This window comes from Motacilla alba, chromosome 19, assembly GCF_015832195.1.
Source record: "Motacilla alba alba isolate MOTALB_02 chromosome 19, Motacilla_alba_V1.0_pri, whole genome shotgun sequence".
Classification (NCBI taxonomy): domain Eukaryota; kingdom Metazoa; phylum Chordata; class Aves; order Passeriformes; family Motacillidae; genus Motacilla; species Motacilla alba.
In genome coordinates, this window is record NC_052034.1 from 1453030 (window position 1) to 1471450 (window position 18421).

Sequence of the window (18421 nt, forward strand, 5' to 3'; positions counted from 1 at the left end):
AGGATTCCAATCTCCACGGGCTGGGGCTCGGCCTCGGCCATGGGAACGGCTCCTGCACTCCCCCAAACCCTGCAAAGCCCCAGGGAAGAGATGGGAGCGTCACAAAAAGACAAACTGTCCTTTTTACAACCTAAACTGACCTAAAGCAAGCCTAACACTGGCCCTAAGCCGAGCCTGGTCACTGCCTGAATGAACACAGAATAAACTGTACAAGGACTGAGAGAGAGAGAGAGAAAGAAAGGGAAGAAGCCCTCAAAATTTCCTACAAAACAAACCTATTTGGCAAAGTCCTCATTTAAAATCATTGATTCAACAATAAAGCAGCAGCCCAGCCCAGCAGCACAAACAGCAGTATTTATCTTTCCCAGATAAGCAGAAGTTTGGAATAAATAAATAAATCACCCATTCCTCCGCTTGTATAAATGCAAACCAGAGCAACAAAACATGGCAATAGCACAATGGACAAACAAATGAGTTAGACACGGAGTCCAGGAGTTTAAGAAGTCTCCCCTGTATTTAATAAAGCATGAATTATTATTTTAGAAACACTAACAGATCCCTTGCAGATAGTTTTTTATCTTTATATTGTTATTATATAAGACATTTTGTGTTTAAAGTGAACTATTGCTTCATCTAGGTGGCCCCTCTGCTGGGCATAGAAATTAGGTATTGAACAAAATCAGAAATCACCATTGAAAATTACAAACTATACAACTCAGAAGCACTTGGAGTCGGTTCTTTTCCCACCCCCAGTCCGAAGAGACAAATAATGGAATCACTGGGAACGGGGAGGTCTGGGGTTTAGCGTAAAATTCTGCGTCTACAGCAAATGAAAGCCAAGGCAGCCCAGCCCCGGAGAGGGGAGAGGAAGGAGGAGATGCAATCCCAGCTCGTCCCTTTCCATTAACCCAGCAGGTGGAACATTCAAAGCAGAGATCTGCAGAACCCAGCCTGACTCTTTGTCCCCAGCACAGCTCCAGGTCCTCTCGGAGTCAGCGGGACTTTTGCTTTTGAAGAACTGAATATTCATGATTCTGCCACGGTTGATAATTAAAACGTGAAATCTGGCATTTCTCAAGGCTCCAGGATTTTTTTGGTTTCATTTTTCTCCAAGAGAATGAGGCTGCATCGAGGGCCAAGCAAAATATTCTCCCCCACTGCCCTTCAGAGAACTTCAGAACGACCGAAGCACTGACTCTGCCTCAGCTCTAAGGAAAAAGGATTCAAATCACTTCCAGGACATTGAGGTTATGCTGGGTGCAAACCATCCAATTAGGAGAAAAAAAAAAACCAAAATTACCTTCAGAGATTTAACTAAAAGTGGATCAATTGTGAACCGTATCTTCGCGAGCATTTCACATTTACAACACGTTTTTGTTTGTGCACAAAATCAGCATTTCGAACGGTCTCTCCTAGCACAGAGCACGAATAACTGAAGACTTTGAATAATTTGGTTGTTTCGGAATTTTAAAATTTAAAATGCAGCGGAACAGGGTATTTGGACTTCAACAACTGAGCCTGGAGATGGAAAGAAAGGCTGGAGCTGCCTCTGGCCGCTGGCTGCACCGACAGCAGGGCTCAGACTTCCAGCAGAGCCAAGGAGCTGCCCAGGATCAGCAGCAGAGTGGATCCTTCCTTCTCAGGGCTATTTTACTCAAGAGAATCAATTTCCAAAAATTGCTTAAAACATCAAATGAAACACAAGTTATCTAAACATCAGATTTTCTAATTTTATTAAAAACGCACAAATTTTATCCAACATGTTTTCTTTCATACAGTGAATGGTCTAATATGCACTGGAGGTCACACAAGCTTAGGTTCATTAGAACAATAAAAGACATATGAGAAATTTAATATATAAAGAAAAAAGTAGCAGCTGTTGACTGCATATTTGACCATAAAATTTAAATATTTTGGACTTTTATTTTAAAGACACAAAAATAAAACCTGTGTGGGTCTATATAAGTCATATTAACAATTCCATGAATGTTCAACAGGACTAAAAATTAGCAAAGATGTTTGTTTGTCTTTTTTTTTTTTTCTTTTTAACCTTGTAACACTTTTTAAACACCTTCTCGGGTTGCTGGTGCAAAGCACCTTACAGTATTTGTGCTATATATTTACTTTATTTGGCAACTGTCTGGGTTTTGTGGGGTTTTTTTTTTCTTTGCCTTCTGTAAACAACACCTTTTACAAACTAGCACAGTGAACCACAAGCCCTGCAATCTGTTAGAACATCTACAGAAAAGAAAATGAACTATTTTGGTTGGCTGCTCAAAATCTTTTGCTTTTGAACAAGAGGTTTTTCTAAAACAGGATTTATTAGTAAAACATTGAGCTCCTGAATTTAACATTAGACGTAAACAGTTGACTGTTTTTAGTTCAATAGAGTCTTTTTGTTTAGCTTTTCTCTCTCTGTGAAGGTAGAATACTTTTTGTTTGTTTGTTTGTTTTTTCAAGTCATTTTCGTTAGAGGTCTGGGTGGTGACCTTTGCTATGATGAGGAGGTTTTGTACGTGTAGCTTTGTGAAGGTAGAAGAGTTGGTGCTGAGGGCTTAACATTTAGTATTTGCTATTTTTGAAAAAAAAAACAACAAAAAAACAACAAACACCAAACCAAAACAACCGAAACAAATCAGAAAAGAAAAAAAGAAAGGAAAAAGGAAAAGTTGTCCCACCTGATCGTCAGCAGGCTGAAATGGCTGAAGCTAAAAAGAGTTTCTTGTTGTCGAACTTTCTGAGAGACAAAAATGAACAAACAGATTCATAATGCCAGAACCATCCTTAACCAGGAACGCTATAGAGTTCTTGAAGCTTTTTTTCCCCTTTTCTTTGACCTCTCCTTCATTCAATTAGTTTTTAATTTTTTTTTTTTTAAACGAGAAGTTTCTAAGGATTGTGGCTCTTAGGATGACATCCAACAGGGTAATCAAACTTAGCCATCCTACGGAATGGCAGCACTTTTACTGTACAGCTTCCCCAGTTTCTTTGTCAATGGTACAAAAAAGTCCCCTTGCTTGTTTGATACAACCACACCATGGAGATTGTCCTGGTCTAGAGCAAAGCTTGCCTTGGAGCGATCGGATTCAGTTCGTTCCCAAGGTAAAATTGTCTTAGGGCGGGAGAGATGTTATATGAATTCATTTCTGTACACCATAACAATAAGCAGACTAGATGATCATCACTTACTTAGACCCAGTTTGTTTAAAGCTACCACACAGCTGCTTCGTTCATCTCTGGAGGGTGGGACAAGTGATTGCCGTAGTTAGCACCACCGTTGACGGATATCGACGAAAAGGGGGGGCTGGGGCCAAAAACTTCCGCGGACATGGAGTGCAAGGACCCGGGCAGGTTGGGTTCGGGGCTGGGCGAGTCTCCCGGGGGATGCGACATGATGTCAGTGAAGCGCTGAGCCTCGCTCGAGGGGTGATGTCCGGGCAGGGGGTGGTCCATGGCCCCCAGCGGGGTCCCTGACGGCCCCGAGGAGGGCACGAACGGGAGATCCACGGGGGTCTGCGCTTGAGACGAAGGCGGTCCTTGCGGGAAGAAATCGTAATTGCTTCCAGGGCCGTAATACTCGCTCTGATAATCTGGCGGACAAAGAGAGACAGAGGGACGGTAACAGGCGGGCAGGGGCGCGCTCGGGGCGTCACCCACGAACCCGAGGGGAAGCGTGTGACCGCGCTGGCCGGGCTCCGGCAGCCCCGGGACCCCCTTCCCGCCGAGCAGCGGGGACACCGACACAAAGCGGCTCTCCCGAAAACCCCGGGGCAGCAGCGGGAGAACGCCGGGATCGCGGCGGCGGCGCGGCCACGGCCGCCCCCGGTGCGGGGAGCCCCGCGATGGGCGGCGGGAGCCGGGCGGAACGGCCCCGGGACGGCGGCGGGAGCCGCGGCGGAGACAGGCGGCGCGGGGAGCGGTACCCACCTCCGTAGAAGGAGAAGGGCCCGTTGGGGATGAGCTCGCCGGGCTCCAGCCGGTCCACGAGCGGCCGCATCCTGCGCGGGCTGCGGAAGAACGCGTGTCGCCGGGCGCCCAGCGCGCTCAGCTGCTTCATCCGCCGCTCCTTGGAGCGCCGGTTCTGGAACCACACCTGCCAGGGCGGCGGGAGAGGCGCCGGTCACGGGAGCCCGAGAGGCGCCGCGCTCCTCCCTTCCCCTCCATCCCCATCCCCATCCCCATCTCCATCCCCATCCCCATCCCCATCCCCATCCCCATCTCCATCCCGGGGCTGCGCTTCTCGCTTTTCGCTTTTCCCGTGCCCGGTGCGCACCGAGCCGCCCTCCGAGCGCGGCCGAACCCACGCGTGACGGCGGCCCCGCTCCCCACCGACTGCAGGTCAAGAATGATTGAGTTAATTCTTATTACTCTGACAAGATTACTGCTAATTACCCTCACACTGAGCCTCTCCAATCTAACCCCGTCTTTAATGGTCCTTTAACCCCCCATTACCCCAGCGCTGCGGGTTTATAAACCTTTTAATAATTCCAGCGCGTTGTCATTCTTATTTACCCATTAACCCCTCACATTTCTGGTTATTAATTTCGATACTGTTTGCAGCTTCTTGAGGACTTGTGCGGATAAAGCCGCGGCTCTGTCCCCGCCGACCGGCCGGGGCTGGGGAAGCGGGGAGCACCGGGAAGCACCGGGAAGCACCGGGAACGCCTCGGTGATAACGATTCCAAAGGCCAGCGGGGCTTCCCCGCTCCCCGCAGTGCAGAGGGAGCCGGGCAGCGGCCCCTCCTCGCCCCCGCGTGCCCCGGAGCCGTGCCCGGTGCCCGGTGCCCGGAGGCGGCGGTACCTGGATGACCCGCATGTTGAGGCCGGTCTCCTGGGCCAGCTGCTCCCTGATGTGCCGGGTGGGTTTTGGGGTGGCCGCGAAGGCGGCTTTCAGAGTCTCTAGCTGTTTGGCTTTGATGGTGGTGCGGGGTCCCCGCCGCTTGGCCCCCAGGTTCTGGTCGTCGTTTTCGTTGCTCCCCGTCTCCTTGTCGGACACGTTGGCGCTTTCCGAGTCCTTGGCGTCGTCCTGGGAGGGGTCTTGAGAGTCGGGGGACAGGCTGGGGTCACTGCCGGTGGTGGCTGCGGAGAACAAACCCGGGGCACGCTCAGCCGGAGGGAAATAGAGACCGCGAGGGACGGGCCGCGGTAGGAGCGGGGAGAGGAGAAAGGAGGGACACCAAAAAGGAAAGAAGAAGGAAAAAAAAGGGAGACAAGGAGAGGAAAAGAAAGGGATCGGAGAGTGAAGGGAGAAGAGAGAGGAGGAAGAAAAGGGATAAGAGAGAAAGGAGGGAGAGCAGAAAGAAGAGAAGAAGGAGGAAGGAGAGGAGCGTCTCATCCCAAGGAGCAGCCGGTGCTGAGCGCATCCCCGCCCTCGTCGCCCCGGCCGCGCTCCCTCACCTGAATGCAGGCTGTTTTCTTTGGCAGTATTGCTGTTATTTAGGTAATCTTCTTTGCAGACAAACTTGTTCTCGTCTATGATGTAGAGCTCCTCGCCGGTGGAGAGTTGCTTGTTACACATCATACACGTAAAACAGTTCAAGTGGAACACTTTGCTCCGCGCCCTGCGGACCAGGTCGCTGGGGGAGATGCCCTGGGCACAGCCCGCGCACTTGGTCCCGAAACACCTGCGGGGAGAGGCCGGGCAGCGTCAGCGGCGCCCGGCGAGCGCGGGCCCCGACCGCGGCCTCCACCCGCCCTGCTCGGCCGCGGAAAGCGGCATGAAACCACACGCAGCATCCCTGCAGAGCGCTCTCTCTTCCCGACGCTGCCGCTTTTGAAAAGGAAAAGGGAAGCCGGCCTGGGCAGCGGGCGCGGGGCCGTGCTCGGGCTCGCCGAGCGCCGGGGCTGCGCCGCCCGGCTGCCCCGCGCCCCGACAGCCGCGATGAGGACGCTCGGACAAACGGCCCGCAGCAATTGTACCGTACACGCTGACCCGTGCACACGCTATGCGCGTCGGTACCGGCCTCGGTCGCGCTCCGGCCGGAGGAGCCGCCGGTGCGGGCAAGGCCGGCGTGGAGAGCCGGGGGACGGCGGGGCCGGACCCGCACCGGGGCCGGAGGCCTCCCGTGCCCCGCTCAGTCCCGCGGGGCTCGGGGAAACGGGACCGGAGCAGCGCCGGGCCCGTTCCCGGGAGAAGCGGCGGAGCTCGGAGCAGTGCCCGTCCCCGAGCCCAGGGAGAAGCGGCGGCGGGCTCGGGGCCGGGCCGGGCGTTGTGCCGGTGTACGGCGGGGACTCCGCGGCCTCCCCGGCCCCCATCCTTGCCCTTATCGCCGGTGTGCGGCGGCGGGGCCCGGCGGGCAGCGGCACCGGCCGCCGCTCCGAGCCCGGGATTGATGCCGGCGCCGCAGCGGGCCGGGACGCGCCGGGAGAGCGGCGGCGAGCGAGCGTCGGGCACCGCTTCCCCATCCATCCATCCATCCATCCATCCATCCATCCATCCATCCATCCATCCATCCATCCATCCATCCATCGCCGGCCTGGCTCCGGTGCACGGGCTGCGCTGGGCCCGGGGAGGGCTCGCACCGCGCCTTCCCCGCCGGGCGGCACCGGGAACAAGGCCGGGCTCCCGGGCCGGAGCCCCGGCGGGGTCAGCCCCGCTCCGCCGCACCGGGCCCGGCACGGTGCCCGCGCTCCCGCGGCCCGGGCCCGGCCCGCACCGCCGCTCCATAGTTTGGAGCGAACTTCGGGCAACTCGAGCTCGGCCGGGGGACGCGGAGAGCGGCGACATCAGCCGGCCCGACCCCGGGCTCGACCCCCGCCCCGGGATCACCGGGAGAAGCGGCCGCGGCTGGAGATGCTCGCGTGTCACCGGGAGGGAAGAGGCGCTTGTGGGTCCCGCTGACGACGGGGGGAACGACAAAAAGAAAGGGAACAAACGGAGGTGAAAAACGAATGGAGAGGAGCGGCGGGGGCGGGCGGAGGCCGGTACTCACCGAAAGAAGTCGTTTTTGCAGTAAAGCTTGCCTTCTCGCGAGAAGCATTTCTCTGTCAAATTGCATTTACATTCACAGCACTGAACACACTTCACATGCCAAGCCCTGTCCAGTACATTCAACAAAAACCGGTCCAAGATCGGCCTTTTGCAGCCTGCACAGTGAACCATTGTCTTTGGTTAGTTCTGAGGGGGGCAGCGGTTTCCCAGGTATCAAGGAAAAAAAATAAAAACAACAATTTTTCTTTTTTAGAAAGACGACAACACCGGCGAAGGTTTGGTTTTTGTTTTGTTTTGTTTTTCTTTCTTTTTTTTTCCTTTTTTTTCTGTGTACGTATCTTTTAAAAGCCTCGGAGAAGTGAAGAAGGATAAAAAGAAAGGGAGGAAGAAGAAAAATCTTCGTTCGAGTGTCCTAGAAGGGGTGCACAGGAGAACCCCCCACTGCCCAGCGCTTCGACACAGCGGCAGGATCCCGGCCGCTACCAACCACACGGAAAATAATAATAATAGTAATAATAATAATAACAATAAAACAATTACGGCTATAAAGATCGGCGCTCAGAAAAATAAAAATTAAAAAAATTAAAAATAAAACCGCCAAAAAGCGAGCGTGATGAGTTTTTCTAAGGTCTGAGGTAGAGCAGTCAGGAGTCAAAGTGCTTTTCCCAATGAGAAATCAAAGGAGGAAAAAATATAATAACAACAACAACAATAATAATAATAATAAATAACGAGCTGGGACATGGAGAGGCGGTGGCGGTCAGACGGGCTGTGGCTGCTGCCGCGGCGACATCGCCCTGCGCGTCCTGACGCGGGGATGGGGACACGCGGGGACGGGGACACGCTCCGCCGCTCCTCGCTCCGCCGCTCGCTCTCCTTCTCTCTCTCTCTCTCTCTCTCTCTTCTCTTTCTCTCTCTCCCTCGACGTCTCGGCGGCACCGTCGCGCCCGGCTCTGTCCGTCCGTCCGTCCGTCCGTCCTACCTACCCCCGCGCATCGCTACCCGCGGCGGCCGCCCGTGTCCCCGGCGTGGCATGGCGCGGCGGTGGCGGAGCGCAGGGCCCGGGCCGGGCGGGCCGGGCCGGGCGGAGGGCGCGGGGCAGAGGGGCGGCCCCGCCGTCCGGCCGCGCAGGGGCTCCGCATGATCCCGGCGCCGCCGCCGCCGCAGCCTTATGCACCGCGCGCGCACGTCACCGCCCGCCGCGGCCAATCCGCGCCGCCGCCGCCGCCCCCCCGCGCCCGCCGCGCCGCCGCCGGACGGGGCGTCCGCGCCCCTTTATAGAGCCGCCGGGGCGCCACCGCCGCCTCCGCCCGCCGGGCCGCCAGCCGCCGACCGACACGCCGACGGACGCGCCGACGGACGCGCCGAGCGACCGGCCCGGCCCCCGAGCGCGATGCCGCGGTAGGTGTGAGGGAGCACGGACGCGGGCACGGTGCGCGCCGGGAGACGCGGCCGCCCGGTGGGGGCCGGCACCCCCCGCGGGGTCACGGATCCGTCCCAGCCGGCCGGTGGCCGCCGCCGGCCGGAGGAGCGCCTCGCTGGGGAGCGGCACGAACGAGATCCCGCTTCGCCGCGGCTTCCCCGAGGGCGCGGGGTCTGCGCGGGGCGCGGAGCCGAGGAGAGCCCCGAGGCGGCCGCTTTTCCCGGGAGGAGCGGTGCGGCGGGGCCGGGACCGCGGCCCGGGACGCTCCGGCGGGGCAGCCCCGGTGGGGAGGGGGCGGCGGGCCCGGGGCCACCCGCCCGCCGGGGGCACAGCGGAGGCGCCGCTCACTTCGCCGAGGTTCCGCTACCGGCGCTCGCAGCGCGCGTCCGGGGCCGAGGAGCGCCGGCCACCGCCATGTACCTTCTTTATTTCTTTCTTTTTTTTGGTAAATAAAAATTAATTCGCTTTTACCTTCCAGGGGCCGGTCGGTAGCGGGGCGGTGCGGAGGGACGAGGTTTCTCTTTCCTTCGCGCTTTGCTGCCCGTCGGGAGCCACCGCTCCGGGGAGGTGTCACCGCCTGGCCCCGGCCCCTCCCGGCCCCGCAGCCCGCCCCTCTCCCCGTCCCGGCGGGCTGAGCCCGGGCGGGGAACGGCGGATGGAGGGGACCGAACGTGCCCGGGGTCACTCACGCCACCCAGAGCCGCGGCTGGGCGCGGGGATGGCGGAGGCCCGCCCCGGAGCCCGCAGCATCCCCCGCCTGGACCCACTGCCCTCGCCCTCTTTCACGTCTGTTCTCCTCGTCCTTGAGAGGGGGAAAAAAAAAGGAAAAACCTTTAAAGCGGGGAAGGCATAAATTGGAAGACAGAAAGAAAAAGGAAGGCAAAAACCCGCTCCGCGCGGGGGGCAGCGGGGACCGGCGAGGATGCAGAGCGTGCCCGGGCCGGGAGAGGCGGTGCCAGGGCTGGCCCGGGGCCGAGCCGCGGCCTCGGAGCTCTGCGGGCGCTCGGAAGCCCCGGGCTGGGTCCGTGCTCTCGTCCCCGCCCCGTCGGGGCGCACCGGGCGCTCCCCGCGCAGCTGTCGGCGGCTCGGGGCGGCTGGCGGGGGTCAGGGGGGCCGGGCTCGCCCCGCCCGGTGCCCGCACATGGGCGCTTCTCATGCGGAGCCGGCGCTTTCGGGCGGCCCCGCTCCGCCGCCCGGGAAGGCGACAGCTGCGGGCTGCCGTCAGGGGAGCGCTGCCGCGGCCCCCGGTGCCATGTGTCGGTGGGGATGAATGAGGGGAAGGCGACGAGCATCTCGTGTCCATCAAGCGCCAGTTTTTCACAGCGATTTTTTTTTTCTCCTTTCCCAGGCGTTAGCGAAAGCATCTGGTTCTCCCCCCCGCTCCGGGGGGCTCAGGCCGTGCCCGGGCCCTTCCCGCGGGCTCCGGGGTCCCCCCGCTCCGCTGCGCTTCCCGGGGGGGCTCTGTCCGCCCGAGCCCCCCGAGTCCCGCTCGGGACAGGAGGGGGACAGCGGGGTGTCCCCTCTTCCCCACCCCCGGCGGGGATCCCGGCCCAGGGCAGGCGTTGGAGAGGCCGAATCGCCCTCGCTTGTCTCCAGCGGATCCCAAAATCCACCCCAGCACCCCCGGGCTGCCCCGGCCCCCTGAGCCCCGCGGGGCCGGGCGTGGGGCACCCCCGGGAGCCCGGGGCAGCAGCGCCGTGCGCCGCCCCCTCAGAGGGCCGGCTCTTGGCGACGGGGGGATTTTTTTGGTTTTCAGCCTATTTTGCAATTCGCCCGGGTCCAGGCCCCGGCCCCAGGCGGGCCCGAGCCCACCCGAGCCCCGCGGGGAGCGGCCAGGGTGTTCCAGAGCAGCCCCGGCCGGCCCCAGTGCTGGAGAGGAGGCGCATTAAAGGAGTAAAAAGGAAGGAGAGAAAGGAAAGAGGGAATTCAGCAGATATTTTTAAAAGGGATTTTTTTAAAAGGATGGAAATTAAAAGAGGAAAAAAATTTAAAATTTTAAAAAATAGAGAGTGTAAGTAAAATAGTGACTAGCGAAAGAGACCCAAATAAAGAGAGAGGTAAAATAAAAGAGTAAAATAAAACCCAAACAAAACCGCCAAACAAACCCAACCCCAAATTCATTTAAAATCTAATACCGAAGGAAAAAAAACAAGTCCCTTTCAGGCGAGTTTAAATTTGCATTTTATGGGTGTCGTTTCCATCTTTTCAGTTAAACATCACCCTGTTTATCATCCCCGCTCGCCGCTGCGCTCAGCAGTGGGATCTCTCTCCTTTCCGGGGTGCCGGTGCTGCAGCAGCCCCGAGCTCCCACCGCGGTTCCTCGTGGAGCATCCCCAGCACAAACTTCCCTCCCGCGCCCCGGCACACGCTCTCACCGCATCCACCCCCCGACAGCACTAAGTTTTCCCTCTTTCCCCATTCATTTTAAATTCGATTTTCTTTTTCCCCCTCCTTTTAAACCTTCCTCCAGGACCGCGCGCGGGCTCGGGGCCGGTGACCGGCGGCTTCCCCGACGGGGCGGGCGCGGCCCCGAGCTCCCGTTCCGACCCCTCCGCCCCCGGTGCGGCGCGGCCCGGGGGCCGGGGTCTCTCCCGGCGGTGTCTCGGAGCACCCCCCGCCACCCCGAGCGGCGCTGTGGGGGGACAGGGAAGGTGGGGGTCCCGCCTGCCCCCCGTCCCCAGCACCTTCCCCCGCAGAGAGAGCGCCTCCGCCTGATTAAATATCCGCGCGGGTAATGCTCTAGCCAAATATTGAAGTTAAGATGTAATTAAGCCTTTAGAACATCCCCGCACCATAAACCCCACGGCTGGACAGGATCCATCCCCGGGGTTGTTTTAAAAGAGCTTGGCAAAAAAAAAAAAAAAAAAAAAAAAAAAAAAGGAAGAAGAAGAAGAAGATCTTTAAATTATGTATTAGAAGGTCCCAGTTTATCCTGCCACACTCGGGTCGATGCTGAGGGTAAACACCACACTGTCGCCCCCCGGCTCCGCTCGCCTTTCCCTTTTCTTTCCTTTCTTTTCTATTTATTTTCCTTTTCCTTATTTATTTTCCTGCCCCCCACCCCCGTGATTAGCCCTCCCGGGTTTCTGCCCACGTCGCTAAATGTTGTCGCTTACACTGCGAGCTCATGCATTGTTTATGGGAAATACGGTTAATAAATAATTACAAATCCGAGGAGCGCGGCTCTGCCTTTGACTGAAGGGAAAGTGGCCGGGGGTGGCCGGGGGTGGCCGGGGGTGGCCGGGGGTGTCCCCGGGAGCGGGCCCGGGGCCGAGCCCGGCGGGGGGTGCGGCTGTGGGACAGCCGAGCGGGATCCTCCGCTCGGTAAAGGGCAGATAAAAGGCGAATAAAAGAGGAAAGAAAGAAAAGTGGAGAGGTAGAGGGGGCGGGGGGGGGGGGGGGGGGGCTATAAAAAAAGAGGGTGAAGCGAACCCCCGGAGGATGCACCGCTCCCGGCTCATCCATCTTCATTGTCTCCGCGTGTGCAAAAGCAACTCCGGTCTAAGGAAAAGCCACTATCAAAGCCATGGCTTTATTTTATATCCTATAGATCAGGAGGGAGGCAAAGCTTTATTTTCGCCCAGAGACAGATATTTTATTTCTCTCTTACGGTTTTATGTGTGAGAGATGTCAAAAAGGTAAAATAGATTGCTAATGCATAGGCAAAACGAAGCTGTTTTGGCATGCTCTGTGTCAGGAGGGCTCCCGGGGAGCGCGGCCCGGGGATTTAGGGCTGATGGGGGACTCGGGGGGATTCTGCTAAAACATCTCTCTCCATAAATCCAGCCGCGTGGTCAGCGCGAGCGGCAGGAGGAGTTTTAAAGGGGAAGAGCCGGAGCGCGGCGGAGCGGAGCGGGATCCCGGCCCCGCTCGGCCCGGCCCGGTCCCGCCGGGATCCCGGGGGCGCCGCCGCCCTCCCACCGCCGCTCCCGCTGGGGACCGGCCCGAGCCGCTGCCGGCGGCACAAAGCGCTCCCGGCTCATCCCGCCCGGCCGAGGCAACCTCCCCGCCCGGCTTTATTTCAATGTTTCATTCTATTTGTTTTTTCCCCAAAACGAGCACCCATCCCCCGAGCAGCGGCCCAGCTCCCCGAGCTGCGGCTGCTCGGCATCCGCCTCCCCGACCCCGGCAGCGGCTCCACGCGGACCTTTTCCGAAGTTAAAATATATCTCCCCAAGCTGCAACAATTTTCATACTTTTTGACCTCGGGGATTTACTCGGCGCGTCGAGTTCAAGGCTCGGAAGCCCAGGGCTATTACTCATTTAGGCGCTCCCACCACCAACACTTTTCACCACATATTTTATCATTTGACTTCCCGGCTTAAATTCATGTTATGGCAAATAATGGATGGTAATACTTTCCCCCTTCCCCATGTTAATTGTCTCGTCTGACAGGCTCCGCATTTGAAGTGATTTAAAGCAAACAAGGGTGCGGCGGGAGCGGGAGCCAGCCCGGCACAGAGCCCCGGCGGGAGCCCTGCGCCTCCGGCTCTTCCCTTCCCTTCCCTCCCGGAGCCGGGGCGCAGCAAAGCCTCCCCCAAAAGCATCGCCAGCCCTCGCCGGGGCCCTGCAGCGCCGAGGCCGCTTCTTCCCGGGGCCCGCAGCCCCTGGGGTGGCACGGGGGGACTCGCCCCTGCCTCGGGCCCCTCCGGCTCCGCTGCCCGGAGCATTCCTTCCTCGGCGGGGCTGGAACGGGGACTCAGACCAGGGCGCTATTTGCAAATTAAAAAAAAAAAGCAAGGTACTCTTGATTAGGAAATTAATTATTTCAGCACCCGCAGGATTATATTGTTTTTCTAAGTTCTGTGGGCCTGTGTAATTTCCTAATTTCACAGTGGCTGAACTTCCCCGGGAGCGAGAGTCAATCTCGCCTCTCCGACACGCGGATCCTGCGCGGAGGCAGCGGCTCCTCGGCAGGGACGGAGGGAAGGGGGAGCCCGGAGCTTCCCTCTGCTCCTGCCGCTGACCTGCTGCGTGACCCTGCGCAAATCCCTCGCTGCTGCTCTTTCCGAGAGCGGGCAGTGCCTCCCTTGGCACCGGGAGCGCTGAGAAAGGGGCGCCCACGCTGCCCGGCCCTGGCGCTGCCCCCGTGCCCCCGAGGAAGAAGGGCTGCAGCGTCACACGTCCTTCTCCAGGACTGCAGAAGAGGATTCTCAGCACAGAGGGGTTTTTGTCATCAGCGCAACGTCAGGTTTCGGGGCTGACATCCCTGCCGTGCAGAACGTTTGGGAAAAAGAACTGAAATCCCAACGAACGGGAGGATGCCAGAAAAATGCAGACGCAGGGGCAGAGCTGGGCTCAGCATCACCTGGGCCAGGTACCAGCCCCGGGCTCCCCTCACAGGGGACAGCGAGTGCAGAGCTCCTGGCTGTGCTCGTGGCTGCCAGCTCAGTCCTGACTAATCTGCTATCTATAGATTCTGTCATTTCTTACGGTGCTAGCTCATGGCCTATTTATATGATTTTCTATTTTAAAGGATCTGAGAGGCCATGGAGGCTCTGGCCAGCCTGCCCTTCCTTCTCCCCACAGCCCAGTCCGGGCAGCTGGGTCAGTGCAGCCGCAGCCCTGCAGGGTCCCTGGCTCCTGGGTGCCTCCACAGGCACGTTCAGAGCTGCTCTTTCCTTCCCCTGATCCCTGAGCGATGCTCCGAGCGTGGCTGACGTGCACACAGCTCCTCTCAACGCCACGGTGGGGACGTGGCACACACAGCCACAATCCCACGTCCCAGAGATGCATCAGTATGCTGTGCTCAGGATGAAAAAACCAAATCATTCTGGTCTAGAAGGTGAAATTTCCCTGATTCCAGCTAATTTTTCCAGGGCTTGAGCTCCGTCCCCACGGGGATCCTGCTGTCCCACGCTGTGGCCCGGGGCAAGTCCCCACACAGGACAGAGTCACACGCTGGCACTACCAAGGGCCAGCCCTCCCCGCTCAGAAGCGTTTTAAAAAACAAATATCATTTTGAAAAAATCCATCCTTGGCATTTTTGTGGCTCTTCACAGGCTGTCACCGAGTTCTGGGGCCCAGGAGCTCCAGCCCCAGGGTGCTCCTCTCCTTTCCATGCACCACCACAGAGGCACTGGAGATTTTCCCTTGCAAATGGTTAAACCTTGTTTCACCCCAAACCCTGGTGAACAGATCCACCGAGTGCCCTCCTCCTGCCTGTGAAATGTCACCATTTCCACCGAGGACAAGCAGCTGCAGGAGCTGGGATGTCTGTGCTGGTGATGTCCCCTACACACGAGAACGGGAACTTCAGGCTCAGAAAGTGTGAGGCTGCAGAATTCCCCTCCAATGGGGCTTTTTCAGTCATTGAAATAAAATCTACATGGCTGTAATTAGTCAATATTTGTAAAGCCTGTAGGATTGCAGAAGGAATGGCTGAGAGAATGGCGTGGTTATTAGATAAATGCATTAATAACAGCGCTGCTGGCTGCTGGGGAGGCTGCTCCTAATGATGTACAATTTATTTCCTTAAGGGCGTGCTAATAAACAAAACCGCTTTGTAGAATCCGCTGTATTTATTCCACATACACCCTCAGACCAAATAAGTTCTTCTCCCCACAGCATCATCTTCCTGCTCCCCCTCTCTGCAATCCCTCATTAACTCCTGCTGCGCCGAGAGCAGGGACACAGAGCCCTGCCCAGGCAGCACCAGACCCTGAACCGGCTGCCCTTGGCCTGACATCCCCCGGGACATCCCCAAGGGTCCCCTGACCTCGGGGGGGGGGGGCGTTTGTCCTCACGGCAGCCTGGTTTGTGGGAGTCCCTGATGGATCCCCGAGGCACGGATCACCTGCGCACTCCCAGCCCACCCAAACCTACCCCGAGGTTATTCCCAGCCCACCCAAACCCACCCCGAGGTTACTCCCAGCCCACCCAAACCTGCCCCGAGGTTACTCCCAGCCCACCCAAACCCACCCCGAGGTTATTCCCAGCCCACCCAAACCCGCCCCGAGGTTACTCCCTGCCCACCCAAACCCACCCCGAGGTTATTCCCTGCTGTCACCCCTCAAAGCCAGAGCAGTGCTCAGAGCTCGGACAGGAGAGGTCTCCTGCCCTCTGGGGCTCTCCCAGCAGCTCTGTGCCCAAGGTGAGGGGCACGGGAGCAGCTCTGGGCTCTGCACAATCCCTGCTCTTCCCTCACACGACAACCAGGTGCCCACAAAACAAACCCTGCCTGCAGGAGACTGCCCAGAGCAAAAGCAGGAGGAGGTGGGCACCAGTAAAACAGCCAGACCCGTCAGGTTTTTGTGGAAACCCCTGTCCTGGGCACCCCAGGGCTGTGCCAGAGCTTGGTGCCCATCTGGACACACGTTGTCCCCACATCTGTGGAACCAGGCTGCTGCTCACAAGCTGAAATGATCCACGAGTGCTCAGAATTTAGGGGAAAAAAGGAGGGAAAATGTTTGAAAAGGGTAGTTTTATAACTCTAGAATTAACAGAAAATACCCTTTTCCTTCCCCCTGTGAGGTCCAGCTCGTGCCAGGGAAGGGGGTGAGGCTGGGCCAGGCAGCTCCTCCCAGAGCCCAGAGCCAGGGCAGGAAAGGGGGAAACCACTCGTCACTTGAAAATTCACATTTTTCTTATTCCTGTGAGAATCAGGAAATCCGCATTACCACTAGAACTGGGAAATGCACCTTTGGAGGGCAGTGCTCAGTGTGGGGTCTGCCCAGGTGAAGGAGTCCCTGGGCAGGGAAGAAATTCCAAGATAAAGAAAAAAATTTACCGACAGCAGGAAGCCACATGAAAACCTGCTCATCTTCTCATCTTTCACTGCCCTGACGTGTTGCTGCTTTTTTAAAATTTTTTTTTGCATTTAAAAAAAAATCAATGAAACTCCCGAGTTAATACGAAAACAAAAACATTACAGTTAAAACAACTCTGAAATGGTCACACAGCAAAATATATGCATTAGATGTTAAACCTTCCATCAGAGAGCTCAGCTGGAATTTCTTTATATATATATATAAATCTGCAAAATATAATTAAATTGGTGATGGTAAAAAAAAATAAAAACCCACAAGAAACCTGGTCCAAACCCTTATAAGGATATTTCAGCCATGCCGAGGTTCCTTTTCCATAAATGTTAAGCAGACATCTGTAAACATAATTGGAATTTACTGCACACGTGAATAACTGCATATAAATGAGCCCGGGGTAGGGGTTTGGGGAAGGGCTGCAGGTGCCCCCCCTTGCTGATAAGGCTCTGGTGTTCCCGGCACATCCCAGCTCAATTCCAAATGTCAATTCTCCACATTTTAATTTTTTTTTACACTGGTTTTCCTCCCTGGCCGTTGCCTTGTTACATTTCTCATAAAGCCTCTCTGGACGAGCCGTCCTGCAGAATTTTGTGTGTCCCCAGGTTTGTTTAGCAGGCTGGTAGTTATTCTGGTAGTTATTCTTTTGGAAAATGCAGAGTGGTATTGTCAGGCACTGCTTAATATTAATGACAGAGATCTGGCCATGGAGAGAGCTGAACGAGCACAACTTCATCTCACCATTCCTCATTTCTTTTCCACATTTTTTTTCTCCTTTCCTTTCCTTTGCTTTCTCCTTTGTTATGGGAAATACTGCGCAAGGCACGGAGCCCTCTGGCCCTAAACCCAGGAATGATGGCCAGATCCTGCTGTTGAAATCAGTGGGAAATCACCCAATTTCTGGGGCCCAGCACCAAGCACCCTCTGAACTCCATGCCCAGGGGCTGGGTAGTCCTCCCTAAACCTGTGCCCACGGGGAAGGTGCCTCTCCTCCTCACGTCCTTCTCCATCCTCCTGCCCGGGGAAAAGCTGGGAGTGCCACAGCAGGGAGGGCAGCCCCATTTTGGGGTTTCAGTGACCAAGGGCTGTGCCCATTCCCAGCTGCTCCCCGCTGAAGCCGGCTCAGCCTCGGGCTGTGAATCTGCGGGGGCACATCTCCCCAAGCCCAGCACCCTGCACCAACACGGCTGTGAATCTCCCCAAGCCCAGCACCCTGCACCAACACTGCTGTGAATCTGCGGGGGCACATCTCCCCCAGCCCAGCACCCTGCACAAACACTGCTGTGAATCTGCAGGGGCACATCTCCCCAAGCCCAGCACCCTGCACCAACACTGCTGTGAATCTGCAGGGGCACATCTCCCCAAGCCCAGCACCCTGCACCAACACTGCTGTGAATCTGCGGGGGCACATCTCCCCAAGCCCAGCACCCTGCACCAACACTGCGAGCTGGATTCCCTCCTTCCCACGGATCCCGCCCAGCTCAGGGTGTTCTGCGAGCCGGAACTTTGGGGCTGGGGAAGGACCAAAGGCCCAGCAGAGAGGGGCAAAGCCGGGAGGAGAACAACCTGGGATATAACCCCTGGGATGGGGCTGCAAGCCCAGATTTCCCGAGCTCCAGGGAAAGCTGCCCACGCTGTCCCTGCCCCGGGGGCTCCGGGAGCCAGGGAGGAGTTTGGGGAGCTCGCTGGGGGTCACACAGGACAGAGGTGTCCCTCGGCACAGCCCCGGGCCCGCAGAAGGGGCCAGGCCCCAGCCCTGCCCGGCCCGGGAGGGGCTCCCGGGAGCCCTTTGGGACGCGGGGGTCCCGGTGATGGATCCCACTGTCACCCTTCAAAGGCGCAGTTGTTCCCCATCCATCTCCGCTCGGGGGGCTCTGGGAACGCTGCCGGCCCCGTGCCCGCCCCTCTCACCTGGGCTGGCAGGAGCGGCATCCCCGGGGATGCTCGGGGCTGACCCGAATTTAACCCCGGCCGCCCCGCGGTCGCCGGCGCGGGAGGTGCGAGATGCGGCCGGGCCGGCGACAAACTGCCGGCGGTGAGGGGACGCGGGGGCTGGGAAGAGCCACAGGCCCGGCCCGCCTGCCTCTGCCCCGCAGCACCTCCTTTTAATGATGCGACCTCGTATCAGTCATTTTACAATGCAAAATCACTGACTAAGAGGTGGGGTTTGGTTTTTTTACCCCCCCAGGCTGTTCCAATTTCTGCCAAATGCAGCTATTTGGCTTTAGTGGCAAAGAGATTTTTTTTTCTCTCTCTCTCTTCCTCAAGTTGTTTTCACTTTAAAAAATAATAAAACCCAGAAGTTCT

At 57.5% G+C, this 18421-nt stretch overlaps 1 protein-coding gene and 1 long non-coding RNA gene across 2 annotated transcripts; one reads left to right on the forward strand and one right to left on the reverse strand.

Annotated features, from left to right (window-relative positions):
* Positions 1–495: 495 nt before the first annotated feature.
* On the reverse strand, positions 496–8061 carry LHX1 (LIM homeobox 1). Its single transcript, XM_038158399.1, has 5 exons — positions 6933–8061; positions 5398–5624; positions 4802–5079; positions 3928–4093; positions 496–3590 (listed from the first exon to the last, which is right to left on the reverse strand). Exons 1-5 carry the CDS (start codon positions 7100–7102, stop codon positions 3211–3213), a joined length of 1221 nt encoding a protein of 406 aa, XP_038014327.1. The 5' UTR covers positions 7103–8061; the 3' UTR covers positions 496–3210.
* A 196-nt stretch (positions 8062–8257) lies between these two features.
* On the forward strand, positions 8258–11528 carry LOC119709790. Its single transcript, XR_005259425.1, has 2 exons — positions 8258–8332; positions 9703–11528. It is a non-coding gene; the product is annotated as an uncharacterized LOC119709790 (long non-coding RNA).
* Positions 11529–18421: the final 6893 nt, after the last annotated feature.

Coding starts and splice junctions, on each gene's coding strand:
- LHX1 (XM_038158399.1), bottom strand. CDS start 7,102: ATGGTTCACTGTGCAGGCTGCAAAAGGCCGATCTTGGACCGGTTTTTG. Junction 5,625..6,932: donor TGCAAAAACGACTTCTTTCG/GTGAGTACCGGC, acceptor CTCTCCCCGCAG/GTGTTTCGGGACCAAGTGCG. Junction 4,094..4,801: donor TCAACATGCGGGTCATCCAG/GTACCGCCGCCT, acceptor CCGCCCTGGCAG/GTGTGGTTCCAGAACCGGCG.